Raw genomic sequence first — 20,537 nt, 5'->3', positions numbered from 1 at the left:
CATGGATCAAGGGAAGAAGGCCGTCCTTATCCTACTTGATCTATCGGCGGCCTTCGATACGGTGTCCCACTCAATACTAATCAGGCGACTGAGGGCAGCAGGGATTGGGGGCACCGTGTTGGACTGGCTGAGGAATTTCCTCGACCATCGTAGACAGGTCACGGTGTTGGGAGAATTCCGCTCTGAGGAAAAAAATCACACAAACAGGGGTACCGCAGGGCTCCAGTCTAAGCCCGGTACTGTTTAACGTATACATGATCCCTTTGATTGAGCTGATTTAGTCTTTTAGCATCAGTACCATATCATACGCTGACGATACTCAGCTCATTCTAGTGCTAGACAGAGAAAATGGAAAGGCAGAGGAAAATCTAAAAGCCTGCCTTACCGCAACTTTCATTTGGATGCGTGACAATCATCAAAAATGTAATGCCGGGAAGACCGAAATTATACCCTTCGGCCCCCAAAACCCTTTTTCCCCCAGCCTATGGTGGCCACTAGGGGTGGAGTCCCCTCCGGATACCATCACCGCGGCCCGTAACTTAGGGATCAGGTTTGACAGTGCCCTATCTTTCAAACAGCAAGCAGGGACAGTGGCAGGGTCTTGTTTCAATATCATCAGAGGGCTTAGAAAGTTTTTTGATTTTCTTCCTCTGACAGCCAGGAAGACGGTGACAGTAGCACTTGTAACATCTCGCTTGGACTACTGCAACAGCTTATATGCAGGATTAAATCGATCTGTCCTGCATAGGTTGCAGGTTGTCCAAAATGCAGCTGCCCGTCTGGTCCAAAAATGGCCGAGGAGGTCATCTGCCTCGGCCGCTCTCAAGGCCCTACACTGGCTACCCATTCACAAACGCATACTCTTCAAAATCTTAGTGATTACCTTTAGGGCATATCACCAAAAAGGACCCAAATATTTCCTCCCCTGGTTCAAACAGTATGCACCAACACGCTCCCTAAGATCAGCCAACATGAATTTACTACAGACCCCCAAATTCAGACTCTCAACTAGAGGAGGGAAATCTCTCGCAACACTGGGCGCAAAAGCTTGGAATAAACTCCCTCCCAACCTGCGCCTGATCTTTGTTGAGAAGAATTTCCGTAAGGCTCTGAAAACCTGGATTTTCAACCTTTCAGATTCGATCTGTATGACTCTGGTTTAGACACAGCGTTCTGTTTAGATGAGATAGATGTGTGAGCTGACTTTTTACGGCCTTCCACCTAGGCTACGGGCTACAAGCGCCAGGATGCTCCTTGGAGTGACAGTCGCGCTATAAAAGTGCATACTTACATTACATTACAACATACACTCCACACAATACCACTCAGTGCCACATAATTATATGCTACATAATTACACTGCGCTCAACGCAGCATGCACTCCTAATACCGCTCAGTGCCACATAATTACACTCTACTGAATGCAACACACACTCCACACAATACCACTCAGTGCCACATAATTATATGCTACATAATTACACTGCGCTCAACGCAGCATGCACTCCTAATACCGCTCAGTGCCACATAATTACACTCTACTGAATGCAACACACACTCCACACAATACCACTCAGTGCCACATAATTATATGCTACATAATTACAATGCAACATACACTCCAAACAATACCACACAGTGCCACATAATCACACGCCACACAATTACACTCTACTGAATACAACATACACTCCTCATAATACCACTCAGTGCCACATAATTATATGCTACAAAATTACACTGTGCTCAACGCAACATACACTCCAAATATCACTCAGTACCACATAATTAAACGCCACATAATTACACTGCACTCAGTGCCACATAATTATATGCTACATATTTACACTGCGCTCAACGCAACGTACACTCCAAATACCACTCAGTGCCACATAATTACACGCCACATAATTACACTACACTTAATGCAACATACACTCCCAATACCACTCAGTGCCACATAATTACACTGCACATTATTACACTGCGCTCAACGCAGCATACACTCCAAATACCACTCAGTACCACATAGTTACACGCCAAATAATTACACTACACTCAATGCAACATACACTCCAAATACAACTCAGTGCAACATAATTACATGCCACATAATTACACTGCACTCCATGCAACATAGACTCCAAATACCACTCAGTGCCACATAATTACACGCCACATAATTACACTTTACTCAATGCAACATACACTACAAATACCACTCAGTGCCACATAATTACACGGCACACAATTACACTACCTATCTATCGCCCTCACTCTATCTATATATCGATCTTCCTCACTCTATCCATCTATCGATCTTCCTCACTCTATCCATCTATCTATCGATCTTCCTCACTCTATCCATCTATCTATCGATCTCCCTCACTCTATCTATCTATCTATCTATCGATCTCCCTCACTCTATCTATCTATCTATCTATCGATCTCCCTCACTCTATCTATCTATCTATCTATCGATCTCCCTCACTCTATCTATCTATCTATCTATCTATCTATCTATCTATCGATCTCCCTCACTCTATCTATCTATCTATCTATCTATCGATCTCCCTCACTCTATCTATCTATCTATCTATCGATCTCCCTCACTCTATCTATCTATCGATCTCCCTCACTCTATCTATCTATCTATCGATCTCCCTCACTCTATCTATCTATCTATCGATCTCCCTCACTCTATCTATCAATGGCCCTCACTCTATCTATCAATCGCCCCTCACTCTATCAATCGCCCCTCACTCTATCAATCGCCCCTCACTCTATCAATCGCCCCTCACTCTATCAATCGCCCCTCACTCTATCAATCGCCCCTCACTCTATCAATCGCCCCTCACTCTATCAATCGCCCCTCACTCTATCAATCGCCCCTCACTCTATCAATCGCCCCTCACTCTATCTATCGCCCCTCACTCACTCTATCGCCCCTCACTCACTCTATCGCCCCTCACTCACTCTATCGCCCCTCACTCACTCTATCGCCCCTCACTCACTCTATCGCCCCTCACTCACTCTATCGCCCCTCACTCACTATCGCTCCTCACTCACTCTATCGCCCCTCACTCACTCTATCGCCCCTCACTCACTCTATCGCCCCTCACTCACTCTATCGCCCCTCACTCACTCTATCGCCCCTCACTCACTCTATCGCCCCTCACTCACTCTCTATCGCCCCTCACTCACTCTATCGCCCCTCACTCACTCTATCGCCCCTCACTCAATCGCCCCTCACTCAATCGCCCCTCACTCAATCGCCCCTCACTCACTCTATCGCCCCTCACTCACTCTATCGCCCCTCACTCACTCTATCGCTCCTCACTCACTCTATCGCTCCTCACTCACTCTATCGCTCCTCACTCACTCTATCGCCCCTCACTCACTCTATCGCCCCTCACTCACTCTATCGCTCCTCACTCACTCTATCGCCCCTCACTCACTCTATCGCTCCTCACTCACTCTATCGCTCCTCACTCACTCTATCGCTCCTCACTCACTCTATCGCCCCTCACTCACTCAATCGCCCCTCACTCAATCGCCCCTCACTCAATCGCCCCTCACTCAATCGCCCCTCACTCAATCGCCCCTCACTCACTCTATCGCCCCTCACTCACTCTATCGCTCCTCACTCACTCTATCGCTCCTCACTCACTCTATCGCTCCTCACTCACTCTATCGCCCCTCACTCACTCTATCGCCCCTCACTCACTCTATCGCCCCTCACTCACTCTATCGCCCCTAACTCACTCTATCGCCCCTCACTCACTCAATCGCCCCTCACTCAATCGCCCCTCACTCAATCGCCCCTCACTCAATCGCCCCTCACTCAATCGCCCCTCACTCACTCTATCGCCCCTCACTCACTCTATCGCCCCTCACTCACTCTATCGCCCCTCACTCACTCTATCGCCCCTCACTCACTCTATCGCCCCTCACTCACTCTATCGCTCCTCACTCACTCTATCGCTCCTCACTCACTCTATCGCTCCTCACTCACTCTATCGCTCCTCACTCACTCTATCGCCCCTCACTCAATCGCCCCTCACTCAATCGCCCCTCACTCAATCGCCCCTCACTCAATCGCCCCTCACTCAATCGCCCCTCACTCAATCGCCCCTCACTCAATCGCCCCTCACTCAATCGCCCCTCACTCAATCGCCCCTCACTCAATCGCCCCTCACTCTATCAATCGCCCCTCACTCTATCAATCGCCCCTCACTCTATCAATCGCCCCTCACTCTATCAATCGCCCCTCACTCTATCAATCGCCCCTCACTCTATCAATCGCCCCTCACTCTATCAATCGCCCCTCACTCTATCAATCGCCCCTCACTCTATCAATCGCCCCTCACTCTATCAATCGCCCCTCACTCTATCTATGGCCCCTCACTCGCCCCTCACTCTATCTATGGCCCCTCACTCTATCTATGGCCCCTCACTCTATCTATGGCCCCTCACTCTATCTATGGCCCCTCACTCTATCTATGGCCCCTCACTCTATCTATGGCCCCTCACTCTATCTATGGCCCCTCACTCTATCTATGGCCCCTCACTCTATGGCCCCTCACTCTATGGCCCCTCACTCTATGGCCCCTCACTTTATCTATTGCCCCTCACTTTATCTATTGCCCCTCACTTTATCTATTGCCCCTCACTTTATCTATTGCCCCTCACTTTATCTATTGCCCCTCACTTTATCTATTGCCCCTAACTATCAATCCATCTATTTATCGCCCTCACTCTATCCATCACCCTCACTATCTATCTAGCTATCTATCTATAGCCATCCCTCTATCTATCTATCTATCTATCTATCTCATCACCACAACCTCACTCAGCACCACCACAGCATCACTATGCGCTACCACAGCATTACTGAATGCCACAGCATCACCCGTCGCCACCACAACATCACTCAGCACCACCACAGCATCAATCTGTGCAACCATTCAACAACAACTGGTTCAAATATAGTATCTCAATGTTTCAAGCTCTATTACAAATGTCACAAAAAGATGTTAATATTTCACTTCTGTTCCTGGATTTTCGTCACAATAAAATACACTGAACATAATCTTCCCAATAGTTATTTACAAAAGTTTAAGCTATTGCCATTATAAATTACAATAACTTTTATTTAAGTATTAATTATTAAACAAAATTAAAAGCTATTGTTATTTGTAATATCAATACATCTAAGTCATGTAAATACAACACATATTGCATTACAAATGCTATAGGTGTCACATTTGCAAAAGTTATAGCTATTGGCATTGTAAATGACAAAGCTATTAATTTCGTTATTTTCAAAACCAACAAATAAATAAAAATGTGTCATTTACAATGCCAATAGCTCAAACTTTCCAAATGTTAGACCTATTGCATTGCAAATGCATGTTACAGTTGGTTCTGCATTGATCCAACTTGTATGCACTTTACAAGCTTAATGCTGATGTGATTCTTATGTCCAGAAGCTTTGGCATGAATGATAAAGTATACAGCGTTCACCTACTTCTGACAGACAGTAAAGCCTTAAGTAGTTTGTTCACGAGGGAATTTTCATACACTCTTGTGTTTGCATCAGACTTCAATATTGTTTTCATGCTTGACTACCCTTTTAGCTACAGTGTGAGAGTGATTGTCTCTACTAAATCTCCACAAATCTGTTTCTCACAGCAAACCAAATCTCATCAGTTTGTTGCAGTTTATTTTTTAAGACCGCTGTGAACATTTCATCAGCTATTATCTTCTCTGCTATTGTATGCAGGGCTGGATGGGAAAGATTGCTGCCCATGTCAGCTGCCCATGTCATCTGACATTTTTTTATGAGATGCTGGCTTTTCACTTTCTCTACACATTTTATTATTACTTTTGTGAGCTTTGCCATATAAGGTGTGTGGCTTACAATTCTGCAATGCCTTTTTTAGAGAATTGATTTCATGAATTACAAGTGCTGTTCACAGGTTTTAACACAAATCTTTTGGAGGTCAGGGACTTGATGTGTGGAACTGCAATTGGGGAGTGCTGCAATACTGGTCTAGTACCACTATCCAGTTGAAACCTTTAAACACTCACCCCCAGTCAAGAGATCTGGGTTAAATCCATCAATACTTTGCTCACCATGCCACCCCAGTTTGGATCCAGCCATATGCAAATCAGTCTTGACCCTGCTCCCCATGGAACAGTCCAGCCCGAACTGCCAGGCCAGGTCCTCTCTGCACTGGAACCAAGCATCATAGTTTCGGAGTATCACCCCAAATCAGCCAGGCTACCTTGAATCCAGTAACACATTGAGCATGGGGCAGAAGAGGAGTAACATCTCCTCCCACCTAAAAGCCCTACACTGGGTCCCCAAAGGCTGCCAATTGCTCATCCAAGCCTACAAGACCCTCCCACAACAAGGGTCCAGTGTACTTTAACTGCAGGGTAAACTTCCACCAACCTACTTGCATCCTTCGCTTCTCTTTCCTCTTCCTGGTCCACTCCCCCTGCTTTCACAAGGGCAGAAGCAGCGGTGGCGCTTTCCCATGCCTGGCAGCCAAGCCCTGAAATAGCTTACCCCTCCACCTCTGCACTTCACCCAGCCTGCAAGAGTTCAAGAAAGACCTGAAGACCTGTCTCTTGGACTAACTCAGCCCACCAGCAGCATAACCACACCCGCTGCCCCCAGCGCCTGAATACAATCAGGGGTGATTAGCAGCACTTTATAAATCCTACTTGATTGATTGAAATAATGACATCCGAATTTATGGAAATTAAAATATTAACATTCAACTGCTTGGCTTACTGATCTCGGTCTCTGTTTGCTGCGAGTTCATATTTTACTTCTTGATAAAAATTGAGCCTCCACGTAAACTCGTTGCAGGGTCTGGTATGCCTCATAGCCTGGTTAGGATTGCACACAACCCCTAGAGTACACAGTCTATATCTTGTCGCTATTGCTTTACCAAGTGAAAATGGAGGTAGGCAAAAGGCTTTCCAATTACATTCTCGTTCGACTTCTTCAAACTGTAGAAAATTAAGATAAGAACTGTGTCATTTTCCTAGCCCGCAAGTTGAGGTTTGTCAGAGCGGGGCATGGGTATGACACTTTTTTAAGACTGTGGTTCCTTGAACCTGGCATGAAGGTCTCCCTCCTTCCCCGATGCTTGGGTTGGAGCAAGGGCGGGATGGGTACATTTTCGAAAATATCAAAAGTACGTGATCTCTCTTTTTTTTTTTTAAAGACTAGCTTCTGATCCAACTTGCCTGTATCAGGGTGCTAAACCGGATCTGAAGGATGGAGAACATGGGTTAAGAGTATCGTAGACAATACAAAAGTATATTTATGTCAAATTTTCATTTACTTCAAAGACTCAGACTCTACATCACATTTGGTGTCTGGAAATGGCCTTTATATAAGAAGGGGAGATTGAGGCCCCCAAAATGGCCAACTGTCAAGCAGCCAGTATAAGGAGAATTTGCTTTCCAAAATATCTGCCAATGACCAGGACTGGAGGCTAACAGCTGCCAGTCTTCCAGCTGGGTGAGGGGAAACCACACAGGGAGTCCAAGACTACCTGTCCCTGGAGCATCAGTGCCTGCCTGCTTGACAAGACCAGTGTGCCCTGTGAGGAAGAGGAGGGTGAAAGGAGTGAGGTCCAGTGGGGTATCCTGACGATTGGATCCATGTAGTGATGTGTGAGGAGATGGCAATGCTGCACCCTTCAGGTTAATGCCCATGTACAGGGAAAAGTCAGTGACCCCTGTATGCCCAGGGAGGGCCGCTGTGAAGCAAACCAGGAACTTTGCTGCACTGATCAGGTCCCGCCCGTTGTGCAGGTTTGTGGTCAGTGACCCCGTATGCTGGGTAGGCCGCCATCAAGATTACTGCTGTGCTTATTGGGTGGAAGCCCATGTGCGTAGTGAAGATGGAAACCACAGATGTCAGGTGGAGACACCGTGAAGATTGCTGCTGTGAAATTCGGGCTGTAGCCTGTGCACAGAGGGAGGATGGTGACCCGGTATGGCAGGGAATGCCCAGGGACAAGGCAAGGAGTGCGGTCTGGCCAAGACCGCCGACGTGAGGTGGAGGCCAACATAGTGACCAGAGTGCGCCCAAGCCCCGACTGAGGACCAGGAGTGTTCCCCACCTGTGGGGAGGTCCCACAGGATCACATTTGAGGAACTGAAGGATAGTGAACCGTTGCCCCCCCACCCTCCCCGGGCTGTATATAAAGTACTCACCTGAGACAATCGCGGCAGCTTCAGTACCCACTTCGAACGCAGACTCCAGTTGTTTAGATCCTGCTGGTGCGTTAAGACTGATTTAACTTTTGGATCAGACATTCCCGGGAAAACCTGCCTGCCAAGTAGTGCTTCAGCACTGGAACACTTTTGGCTTTAATGAAGAGTCGCAGCACGACTTCTGAGACTCTGACTACTAGTGGATCTTAACCTAAATGTTGCGTATAGAGATTGGGGAATAATCATTTACTCTAACAAGATGAGAGTGGGACTCCAGGATGCGCTTGTTAAAACACTAGAGCCCTGACTTTTGGGGACTGTGTGTATTGTTTGTGAATGCCCTATTTTACTTTGTGTTCATATATAAATACTCAACAAGTATTTGACTAGACGATGATTTATTGCTGCTGCTGAATGTATATTTTGAGTTGTGAGCCTGTGTTCAAATCCCGTGTCTACCTCACAATCCAGCCCTGCAGGGAAGCCTTGGACTGCTCAACCCGTGTTACCATTTAGAGTCAAGTGATGAACGGGTACTTGGCCCAGTTGCTCAGGACCCATAGTAGGTTGAGTCTTGGGACATTAGAAGTAAAAGGCATAAACATCGACAGTTGGGCCTACTAACTCCTGGTTGTCCCATGACCCTCTGAACGAGGTTCTGACAGCATTTCTCTCTTGTACAAAGGGCAGATCTGCCCTCAAAGTAACCCCCTTCAATAACAGGGACTACTAGGGCAATCTGTGTTATTTGTAGACCAAACATTTTTTTCATTTAAGTCAATTCTTCTTTCTGTGAGTGCTCTGCAACTCCACCTATATTAATGCTTTACAAAAATCATGACAAAACAAAATATCACGAAGTCAAAATGCCGTCAGCCAATGCCAGAAATAGTAGCTTTGCCAGTGCTGGTTTCCTTCCTGGGCTTAGCCTGGCTAGGGAATTCTGACTCTTGGTAGTATATGCCACAAGGCTTACATATTCGATTCCTTGTTTATCAAACACACAAAAAATGATGGGAGGCCGATTGCAATAAGTCTAACCACTGGCTATTGCACTTCAACCCATTGTTCTTTTGATCACCATGCCACATCAGTTTGGACTTTGCCACATGCAAATCAGACTTGACCCTGTTCCTCATGGGGAAAGTTTAGCCGAACTGCCAATCCAGGTCTTCCCTGAACCAGCAAACAAGCAACCAAGGACCAGTTTTGCCCTAGTAATGGGCTTATCACCCAGGTACAGCTTGGTTCCAGTGACACAGTGAGCAAGGGTCCCACACCTGGGCATACCCATGCCACGTAGGTGATGGGAGGTTGCTTACAATAAGTCTAACTACTGACAATAGCTCGGGTAGCACTCCAACCCATCATTCTTTTGTTCACCATGTCACATCAATTTGCATCCAACCATATTCAAATTATGCTGATGAGCCCATCACTAGGGCGAAAATGGTCCAGGGTTGCTTGTGTTCTGGTTTAGGGAGGACCTGGCTTGGCAGTTTGGACTGCAGTGTTTCAATGAGGTGCAGGGTCCGGACTGATTTCAATATGCCTCTGTCAAACTGGAATGGCATGATGAACAAAATGAACGATGGATTTAGACCCAGATATCTGTAATTGGGGTGAATGTTTGACATCCATTGTTCTTTTTGCATTATACATAGTTGTTGCAGAAAAAATAGGCTAATTTCTCTTGTGTCAGTTTGGTTACATAATCTGCTTTTGCTGGAATGCAGTTTACAGGCAAAGTAGCTAGAAATCCGACCAGTCGCCCAGCGGTACAAGTTATACCACTATATGACTTCACCCCAGAGGTTGATAGAGTTCGGCAGCGGTCTCAACATGCGGCATGCTTTGTGGGGAAGGAGATTTAACTCACATAGTATGGGCACGCCCTAAAATAGAAGGCTATTGGTGCAAAAGTAATCATACATTGTCAGTGGTAACCTGATTTCTCACCCAAGATGATTTTAAACTCTGTATTCACCTGCTTTCCTCACTGAAGCATCCCCCAGAGCGGATCTAGCGCTCAGAGGGAGTGCCTGAGAGAGCCCTCCTCAGCCGTCATCGGCCACGAGGAAGCGAGGGACACGCCCCCTAACCCTCCCAATAAATATGTGCATGCACAGGAAGCGCAGCGGGCGCGACGAATGCGCGCCGAAGGCGCGCATAAGGCAAGCTCGTCTGCACTCGTCCGCGCCGAGTCCGGGCCAAGGGCCAGAACCCCTGTGCCCCGAACAACCGATCACATATTCTATAGTGCGGACCTCCTTCATAGTCTGAGGGCCCCCACGGACAATCACAGTTGTCACAGATACTCCGCTGACAACCTACCCCAACTCTGTCCTGATTGCCACAAACCCCTCAAAACCACTACAACCCCCAAACCGCTTCACAATTTTCGGATGTTCTTGCTGAACTGCCGCTCCCTCCCCAAACATACAGCTGAAATAATGCTGTTAATAGAAGAACACCTACCTGACATTCTGTTTTTAACAGAAACCTGGCTCTCCCCGGAAGCCGATCCAGCCGTAATAGCTGCGCTTCCTGCAGGTTTTCAAATCCTGCGCCAGGACCGATCAAAAGGGAGGGGAGGAGGCCTAGCCATCATACATAAAGAACAGTTCAACTGCCGAGTGGTCTCCGAAACCATTCTAGACTGTGAAAGCCTAACCTTTAACATTGAACTGTCCCCTAATAAGTGCCTTTCAGGCACCCTGATCTACCGACCCCCAGGCCCCCCTAGGCAGTTCCACGTCAGTTTACCCGCAAATGTATCTGAACGTATTAATTCCTCATCCAACTTCATCCTGCTAGGTGATTTTAACTTTCACTTTGAATCGTCCTCTGACCTCACTGCTTCGACTTTAACAGGCGACCTAGCAGCTCTGCTGCTCTCACAACGGGTCATCCTGCCCACTCATGTAAAGGGCCATCTGCTCGACCCAGTTTTTAGCAACTGCATCGACCTCCTAACCAGTCCCCCAGCCCCCTCCCCTGGACGGATCATTTCCTGATCCCCATCAACTGGATTATCCCTAAACCCCCCGTACCTACCCCCACCACAAGACTCAAGAGAGCCTGGTCCCATCTAATGATTGATAAATGGACTAATACACTTATAGAGAGCCGACCCCTGATCGCCGACAACCCCGATCCAGCCAACCAGGCTTACGTTAATTGGATCTCCCAATCTCTCGACATCGCCCTTCCGAAAAAGGAAATCACGCTTAAACGCCTCCATAAAACTGCCCCGTGGTACACGGAGAATCTGAGAGACAAAAAACGGTGCTGTAGGAAATACGAAAGACGATGGCGAACTGACTACTCATCGGAACATAAAATACTCTACCGAGAAGCCATTAGCGACTACAAAAGTCTGATAAAAGAAGCCCAGGCCGCCTACTTCTCGGAGAAAATTGTTCTTGCAAAATCCAAACCGAAGGAAATGTTCAAAATCATAAAACAGCTAACTAAACTCCCGCCCAGCCTACCGATGGACAAACCCACCTCCCATTGCAATAAAGTTGCCGAATTTTTCCATCAGAAAATCAGTTCCATCTACTCGGCCTTCCCCCTGAACAATCCCCCTCCTCCCATTACATCCCCACACCCTACCGACCCAGTCCATAATCTACAGTCACCCACGCTGTCCCATTTCCCTCCACTGGAACTTGCCCTGCTGGAGTCTCTGGCACGCAAAGTCAAATATGGTTCCCCTAATGACCCAGCCCCCCCCAGAGATAATAATGGCGGCCTCACAGACCACCCTACCCATATTAAGGGATGTCCTAAACACCTCCATCTCCACGGGCATAGTTCCTACAGTTTGGAAGCAAGCTATGGTGAAAGCCCGCTGAAGAAGCCCAGCCTAGACCCCACGGATATGAGCAACTACCGCCCAATATCCCTGCTCCCCTGGGCAAGCAAGGTCCTGGAGAAATACATAAATCTCCAACTTACCAACTTTCTAGAAACCCACCTTCTTCTGGACTCCACTCAAACTGGCTTTAGACCCAAACACGGGACCGAGACCGCCCTCCTCATGGTCACCGAGGAGGCTAGGAAAATCTTAGATCAGGGAGGATCAGTGGCAGTGATCCTCCTTGATCTCAGTGCGGCCTTCGATACGGTCAGCCATGTCACCTTGCTGCACCGCATGTCCCAGGTCAGGATCAAGGGTAAAGCGTGGACCTGGTTCCGGTCATTCCTGGAAGGCAGATCTTTCCAGGTGTTCAATGGTGATTCGGTCTCCACCAGCATTCCTCTGAACTGCGGCATCCCCCAAGGATCCTCTCTGAGCCCGGCACTTTTTAACCTGTACATGAGACCACTGGCTGATGTCGTCCGTCCGTTTGGGATCAAGATCATTTCCTACGCGGACGACACGCAGCTAGTGGTCTCCCTGCCACAGGAGACTAATCTACCTGTATAGAGCGGACTCAGAGAGTGTCTGGTGGAGGTAAAGACTTGGATGTCCCAATCATCCTTAAAATTAAATGGGGACAAAACCGAGCTTATGGTCCTCGGCAACTCGGTCCCTAGCTTCCCGGCCACCCTTTGGCCACCCAGCATGGGCCCTCCACCAACCCCCAAAAACAGCATTAAAAGCCTGGGAATATGGATGGACAGATCTCTTTCCTTCGACGTACAAGCTACCAAACTCTCGGCCACCTGCTTCGGCATCATGAAAATGCTTAGGAAAATTCTCCCCTTCCTCCCTATGGAAGCCAAGCAAGCAGCGGTACAAGGCCTGATCCAATCCTGCCTTGACTTTAATAATGTCCTTTACCTCGGCGCCCCAGAATCCACCTTGAGAAGGTTGCAGATTGTGCAGAACTGCGCCGCACGTCTGTTACTTGACATCCCTCGCAGACAGTCAGTTAGGTCCGGGCTAGTCACTCTCCACTGGCTACCGGTGCGCCAAAGAGTTTTGTTCAAAGCCATGTGCATAGCCCACCAATCCTTCTGGAACTCTGGCCCCAGGAGTACACAGGACCTAATCCATCATTACAGGCCCAACAGGAACCTAAGATCTAACCAGTCCTTCCTAGCAGTCATTCCAAGAGTAAGAAGATCCAGATCTGGAGGTAGGTCGTTCTCCCACAATGCTGCGAGGGCTTGGAACGCCCTTCCATTGCACTTAAGATCCAACTCTAATCTTACGACCTTCCGCAAACAATTTAAAACCTTCCTATTTCACCCAGTTTAAACTTCCCACCCTCCCTCTGTGTTTTTCCCCTGGTTGGACCCGGTATTCTTAGCGCTTGGACGCCTCCGGGCAGCAATTCACGCTCTATAAATTCACATCCTATCCTATTCCTATCCTATTCCTATTTACTTAGGGGTTACGGATGAGGGAGAAGGTCCAAGGACAAAGCGGACAAAAGTGGGTATGGGAAAATTGCTAGATATTGGAGATCTCAGGCAGCATCCCAACTACAACAGAGTTAAGGAGAATGGATTGGCATTCAAAAATAGAAGAGCTGGTTTACCAATCAAGGGGATACAGGAAGAAACATACAATAAATATGGAGGCCATAATGTGATTTTTTCATTAACTGAAATATGAATAAAATAGGACACACTTGGGTGGAATTAGGATCTACTAACAATTTTAATACACAACTATTACTGTACTTGAACTGCACATTTGCTACATCTATCAAACCAGAGGTTTATATTAGCTATTCCGGTCTCTTATTGTGTATGTTTCTTCCTGAGAAACCTATAAGTTCAATGAAAAGAGGCAAGTAAGCACAAAGGTAAAGCTGATCTTACTGCATGGTATGGTGACTCATTCCAAGTAAAAGAAATCAATGTTGATATATTTTAGTGATGACTTGGGCAGGAGTATATATTCATTATGCAGAAAAGAGAAAATACTATCTGCCTGTTCCTACTTCACAAATACATTGCTAAGTGATAATAAACTCGTCTTCCACTGCCCTTACTGGTCCTGGTAATTTTTTTCATAAAGCAGTATGTCCCACTTTAAAATATGCATTGACAAAGACAAAAGGTCCACAGTTTTGCTCTTTAAACCTATTAGCTTTACCACAGTACTTTACTGATGCTGCACAGCATCAAGATAATAAGAAAAGAGAAAAGATGGCGCCCTGACGAAAGCGTTTATGCTTGTCGATTTATTCTGCAGGCGCAGGTACGCATAACTAGCATGCGCGACCTACAGAATGACACAGATGTCATATTACTTTTTTTAAATTTAGGGATTCAAGCTGGCAGACTTCACTTGAATAAAAATCAACATGATTTATTTTTATGTGAAAGCACAAAATCAAAATAAAGAACCAAATTAAATGGACCACAGGAGTAAAGAGGCGAAACAATAGCAGTTGGGAGGAGGAGAGGAAATTCAGCACAACAAGATCAAGCATTTACAATGCAACGGTCTCGCCTTTGCAAAAGTTAGAGCTATTGGCATTGTAAATGACAACATTTTTATTTATGTGTTGGTTTTGAAAACAGATAAATAAATGGCATTGTCATTTACAATGTCAATAGCTTAATCTCTCGCACATGTGATACCTATTGCCTTTGCACACACACACACACACCCAGAGACACACACACACACACACACAGCCACACGCACAGAGCCACACACACACCGCCACACATGCACAGAGCCACACACACACACAGCCACACACACAGAGCCACACACAGCCACACACACACACACAGAGCCACACGCACACACACACACAGAGCCACACACAAACACAGAGCCACATGCACACACACACAGCCACACGCACACATACAGAGCCACACGCACACACACAGAGCCACAGACGCACACACACACACACACACACACACAGAGCCACACACATCCACAGAGCAATACACACACACACACAGAGCCACACACACACACAGAGCCACACACACACACAGAGCCACACACACACACAGAGCCACACGCAGAGCCACACACACACACACACACAGCCACACACACACACAGAGCCACACACACACAGAGCCACACACACACAGAGCCAAACACAGAGCCACACACAGAGCCACACACACACACACACACAGAGCCACACACACACACACAGAGCCACACACACACACACAGAGCCATACACACACAGAGCCACAGAGCCACACACACAGAGCCACACACACAGAGGCACAAACACAGAGCCACACAAACAGACACAGAGCCACACACACAGAGCCACACACAGAGCCACACACAGAGCCACACACACACAGAGCCACACACACACAGAGCCACACACACACAGAGCCACACACAGAGCCACACACATATATACACAGAGCCACAGAGCATAATTCCAAGAGCCAGCAAAGGCTCAAAGCATAGGAATCAGGTTACACTGTATTCCCTTTTCATGGCTGCTGCCCCCTCCCTCGGGTCAAGCTTCCAGTTACAACAGACATGGGTTCATAACCTTAACAACGTACCGGTGCCCCAGGTTTCACTCTGCCTTTTAACTCACACCTAACAGGCTCGCTCGAGCTGTTATGATATGTTAGTATGAATTTGTAGAGCGCACGTTCACCCCAGGGTTTCTTGCTGCTGTGTGCCCCTGGGGAACCCTTCCTGGCTTTTCCTGTGAGATGGTCCCTATTGGGCATCCCCAAGGTGAAGCCAGGCATCCCCGGCAGCGAGGGGGCCGTTGTGGAGATTAAGCAAGGTATTGCCCAGAGTTGCAGCGTGGGACCCATGGTTAGAGAGGCACCGAGGCGAGATTTATCGAGCCCGCTGACATTGGTTCCATACCCTGCCGCGTTGGGGATTGAACCCTTTTCCCGGGCCGACCTCTGCTTCTTGGTCTGCCGCCTCTAACCGGCGAGCCACACTTCTCCTCTCGAGCTGCAAAACAATTCCAGATTCGCGCCCGAGAAATACTGATTGCAAAATCCACTAACTCGCACTAGTACAGCAGGGCTATCCCTCAGGTTGTGGACAGCAGAGCTGTCTCCCAGTCGTCATCCCTCTTTCAGGCTGACACCGTATGCAGCAAGGCCCTTTCCCATGTATGCACACCTCTTCAGACACGCCGGGCTATGCACATGCCTTTCTGCATGTTTTTGTAGCGCTGTATGCCAGGCGCACTTCTAAGCACCTGGTGGGTGTCCAAATAACCGACATGTTAAAGGCCATACAAGCCTTTGAGGTTGAAGCTTGACATACTTCCTTCCCTTGCAAGACTGACCCAGTTCTCATGATGTTATATCTGTAAAACGAAACCGAAAGTAAGCATTCACAGAACAAATGCGGTTACTTCTGCGGAGGTTACAGCACCTCAGAGAAATGAAGGCACCAAGGGGTTTTTGTTCCCATATTACACGCCATCTCTTCTTCGGTTAATTCTGTGATTCCACAGCGCCACTTGGTCCTCTGAATCCTGTGGAAAACACCATCATCTGATCTGCTGCCAGGTCTGGGTGCCTCTCTGTTACCTCTTCCATCCCACCACATTTCCGACGACCGCTGGGGGGCTGGAGTGTGTTCACTTTCTGAAAAGGCAAGTAATCCCTTCCATGCGCGTGCAGGGCAATCTCTGTATCGCTTCCTACATCACTATTTTATAATACTAAACACATAAGTGCGCTGTTATCTCAGTGTAGAATGACATATACCAAGTACTGGAAAAAACGCTTACTGAAACGCACAGCTTGGACCTTGCTGTGTGATACATTGAAGAAACTAAGGAGATTCCGTGAATGGCTAGAAAGATGAAGAATCGAGAGCGAGCAACCCGTATAAACTGCAGATCGTGTAGAAAAACAGCAGCCTAGATCCTGAGTGTGAAAAATACCTTGTAGATGAACGAGCTCTGAAACTAAATGAAGAAGACACAATGGTAGTGCTATCAGCAAAATACGGTGACCTTGATAACTCTAATCATGATGCTTTTAAACTACGCTGCGAGGAACCTGAAACCACTCACCAGGAACGAAAAAAGTTGAATAACCTATGCCATTCGCCACAATATTAGATTGCAGAGCCAGGCTGCAAGAATCCGCATGGTTCGGACTGTGGAAATAGATCAATCAAAAGAAGAAAAAACGCGATGAGTACTATCGGTAACACGGTTAACCAATCTTAGCGTGCTGTTATAGAAGAGAACAGTGAGAATACTGAAGCCACTCACCCGAGACGAAGCAGCAAACGTCCTATATGCTCTACCACGGTTTTAAGTTGTATCACCAAACAGCGAAAAGCAGAGTGACTTTAAATAACGAGATTCCCGCGATGCTGGAGGACCATGTGACGTGGTTAAGATAGGCAGTAAGTTTTAATTATCTTCTATGGCGACCATCTTAGTGTGGTGCTAAACAAACCCGAGCTACCGTAATAGATTGAATAAAGTGAAAAAACGAGATGCCGTGTTGATGGAATGACAGTGTTCAAACAGACATTTCAAACATGAACGCATGAGTAATGACTATTTAGTACGTTACGGCGTTCTTTTTGCGACAACCATCATACCGTGGTGCTCAACAATTATGATCGACCACGATATATTAAATCAAAAACAGAATACCTGATTAGTAGAAAAAACTGTGTTTTCGCGGTGACTAAAGGATCTGAACAAGGTGTGCTAACTATCTACAGCTATGGAGAAGTACGTCGGCCATCTTGGGGATGGTAATATGTAACAAGACATTGTCTCAGCCTGCATATGCAGGAAGCACACTGTGCACTCTTTGAGGAGCGTTAATGGCGTGCCTGCCATTCTCAAAGCAAAACATGCACAAGAGCTACATCGGGACAGGAGATGTACACACGCACGCCGTGCGTGTGCACATCGCCTGTCCGGGTGCGTGGCAAAAGCTGTTCACAGTTTGAAGCGCGTTCACAGACCAGAATCTCTGCTCGTGCACTGGTCTGTATCACTTGGAAGGAAACACAATGACAATAAGTCTCGCTGGCGGCAGCGCTTCGCGCTGCAACACCAGGCGAGACCTAAAAAGAGCAACACTGAGGTGGAGGAGAAGCACATGAGGGAGAACAACAAGGAGCAAGGGAGTACGGGAAGAAGTACGAAAGAGAGAATGAGCAGCATTTGAAGGAGAGAACAACTCTGGGATGTGAGAACTGCACGAGGGAGACAGTAGCAAAGAGCACAAGGGCAGGGGAGTTTGGGGAGGGGAGAAGTGCATGAGAGAGCACAAGCAGTATGTGAAGGAGAGAGAAACAAGAGGTGTGGTGAGCTGGTATTTGTTGGGGTAGAAGCACACGAGGGAGAGTGCTTAAACAAAAAAAACAATGTGCTATGCTCTAGGGGAGGGACAAACACAAGAAGAGGCAAGTCATCGAATAAGAAGCAAGCAAATGCTAGTGACATTAAGGCAACCAAAGGTAAGCAATTGGTGGACTGAAAGCCTGCTGTAAGTTTCCAATAGGTCTTTCACAAACAAACAACTTGGCTGTCTGGTAGGCGACGTAAAAAGACTTGACGGAAGACATTTATGATTAAAAAAAATAATATATATATAGGTGCTATACAATACCTCAGGTTTTAGATCTCTGTGCACCACTCCAACATCATGCATGTGACTAACAGCTGAAACAAGCTTGCGCATAATGCAACTGGCTTCTGTTTCACTAAAGTGTTTTTTTTTCTTAATGCGTTCGAGTAGCTCCCCTCCTTTTAGCAGTTCCATTACTAAAAATGTGTGTAGCTGGAAAGAGAAAGACAATTAAAATTAACACAGCACTAATCACACATTTCAGTTTTTTTAATGCAAGCTTCATATGTACACACACACACATATATATATACAAGCACACATATATATTTATGATAATGATTTCCTAAAATGTGAGAATTTTAGTTCACTGCAAAATATTGGGAGCAATGTATTGTAACACTATTTATGCAATCAAAGATACATCGGTGGTTATAATTTGAGAGACAGCAATGACATTTTAAAACCATAACTGTAGCAGCATTCTGAGAGTTGTTCTTCCCGTTCTTTTCAGGACCCTGACAGTAAAGGAACAGAAAGAAGGGTTTGGAATGAGTACCGAAGAATAGAAGACTATAGCAAGCAGATAGGTGAATCAAGATGAGAGACTGAGGCCAGTGTAAAGAGCGAACAGATGGGTCCGGATCCTACAACTAAATCCAAAAAGCATTTCAGTCAGTCAGTCAAAGCATTTTATTTAGATTATTAAAAATCATAAAAAGACAATCATGAACATATATACATAAATACAAATATACAAATATATACACATAATTAAATACAGTGTAAGTAGGATGTACATAGATCACAATACAATAGGTCTCGTATTTGCGAGCGTTTAGTCTATTGACATTGTAAATAACAATGCCTATTATTTATGAGCTTTGAAAACCTGCAAGCGGAGCGCAAAGACACACTTTGTTCTTATAGTTGTTGCTTACAAGAAGCTAAGCTGGCAGTAATTGCACCTGTTTTACTGCCAGCCTTGCTTCTGGTATACAATTTGAGGGGGATATACTGTGCACAATTAAAGCAGCCTTCTGCCCACATTTATCAGAAAAGTGGACATAATTCTAGGAGAGATGACCGGTCACCAGTCTTTATTAAGAAGCACCCCAAGGAGAGGAGGTGATACAAGTAGCCTTTTTCTCTATAGTACCTGAGGATTTCAGGGAAATTTATGCAAACGAGTGGGCTGCCAAAAAAGTTCCAGCCTTATACAGAAACCAAGCAGGCTGAGATAAACACTCTATTCCACATGTTATTCCCTTGTGCACTGAGCAACAAGCACAAGCTCAATATCCAAAGAAGCCAGAGGCAAAGCACGATATAAAAGCATACTTTAAAATAAAATGTTTAATTGAGATGAAAAAAGGTAAATGCAAACCAATAACCTTCATGGCACATACACAGATACGTTTCTGGATCTGAACATAATCTCTACAATCATGACCTGGATATAGTTCTATCCTGCAGTCACACATTGCAGGTCCTACTTCACCTCCCCAAGCCAGCATGTATCTCATGTCTTACTCCTCCCACTCATCCTATCTTTGCTTCTCTGTGTGATGTGAACTTAGCATCCTGGACCCTTGTCAGTATTCGCCATCAAAACCATTATTTTATTAATTTTCTGTGGCAGCTTCTTGCTTTATATACAGATTTTTCTGTAGGCATACACCAGTCTAAATTGTGGGCCCATATCTGCACTGTATAAAAGCAATACTAAATTAACTACAATATCAGAGCATTATAGTGCCTTGCCTTTCATCAATATACTCTCCTCTTTCAAAACCAGACAGATCCTA

At 46.3% G+C, this 20,537-nt stretch overlaps 1 protein-coding gene across 5 annotated transcripts in view; it reads right to left on the bottom strand.

Moving 5' to 3' along the window:
• Nucleotides 1-20,537, bottom strand: part of RPS6KA5 (ribosomal protein S6 kinase A5) — a 658,611-nt gene that overhangs the window by 91,776 nt on the left and 546,298 nt on the right. For all 5 annotated transcript variants that reach the window (XM_086937662.1, XM_086937664.1, XM_086937661.1 and 2 more), the window contains one exon: nucleotides 18,772-18,942. In XM_086937662.1, coding sequence (XP_086793788.1) covers nucleotides 18,772-18,942 — 171 coding nt within the window. The remainder of the gene's footprint in view (nucleotides 1-18,771; nucleotides 18,943-20,537) is intronic.

Source organism: Lissotriton vulgaris, chromosome 9 (assembly GCF_964263255.1).
Source record: "Lissotriton vulgaris chromosome 9, aLisVul1.2, whole genome shotgun sequence".
NCBI lineage: Eukaryota > Metazoa > Chordata > Amphibia > Caudata > Salamandridae > Lissotriton > Lissotriton vulgaris.
The sequence above is the reverse complement of the archived record's forward strand: the minus strand, read 5'-3'. Positions and strand labels throughout refer to the sequence as shown.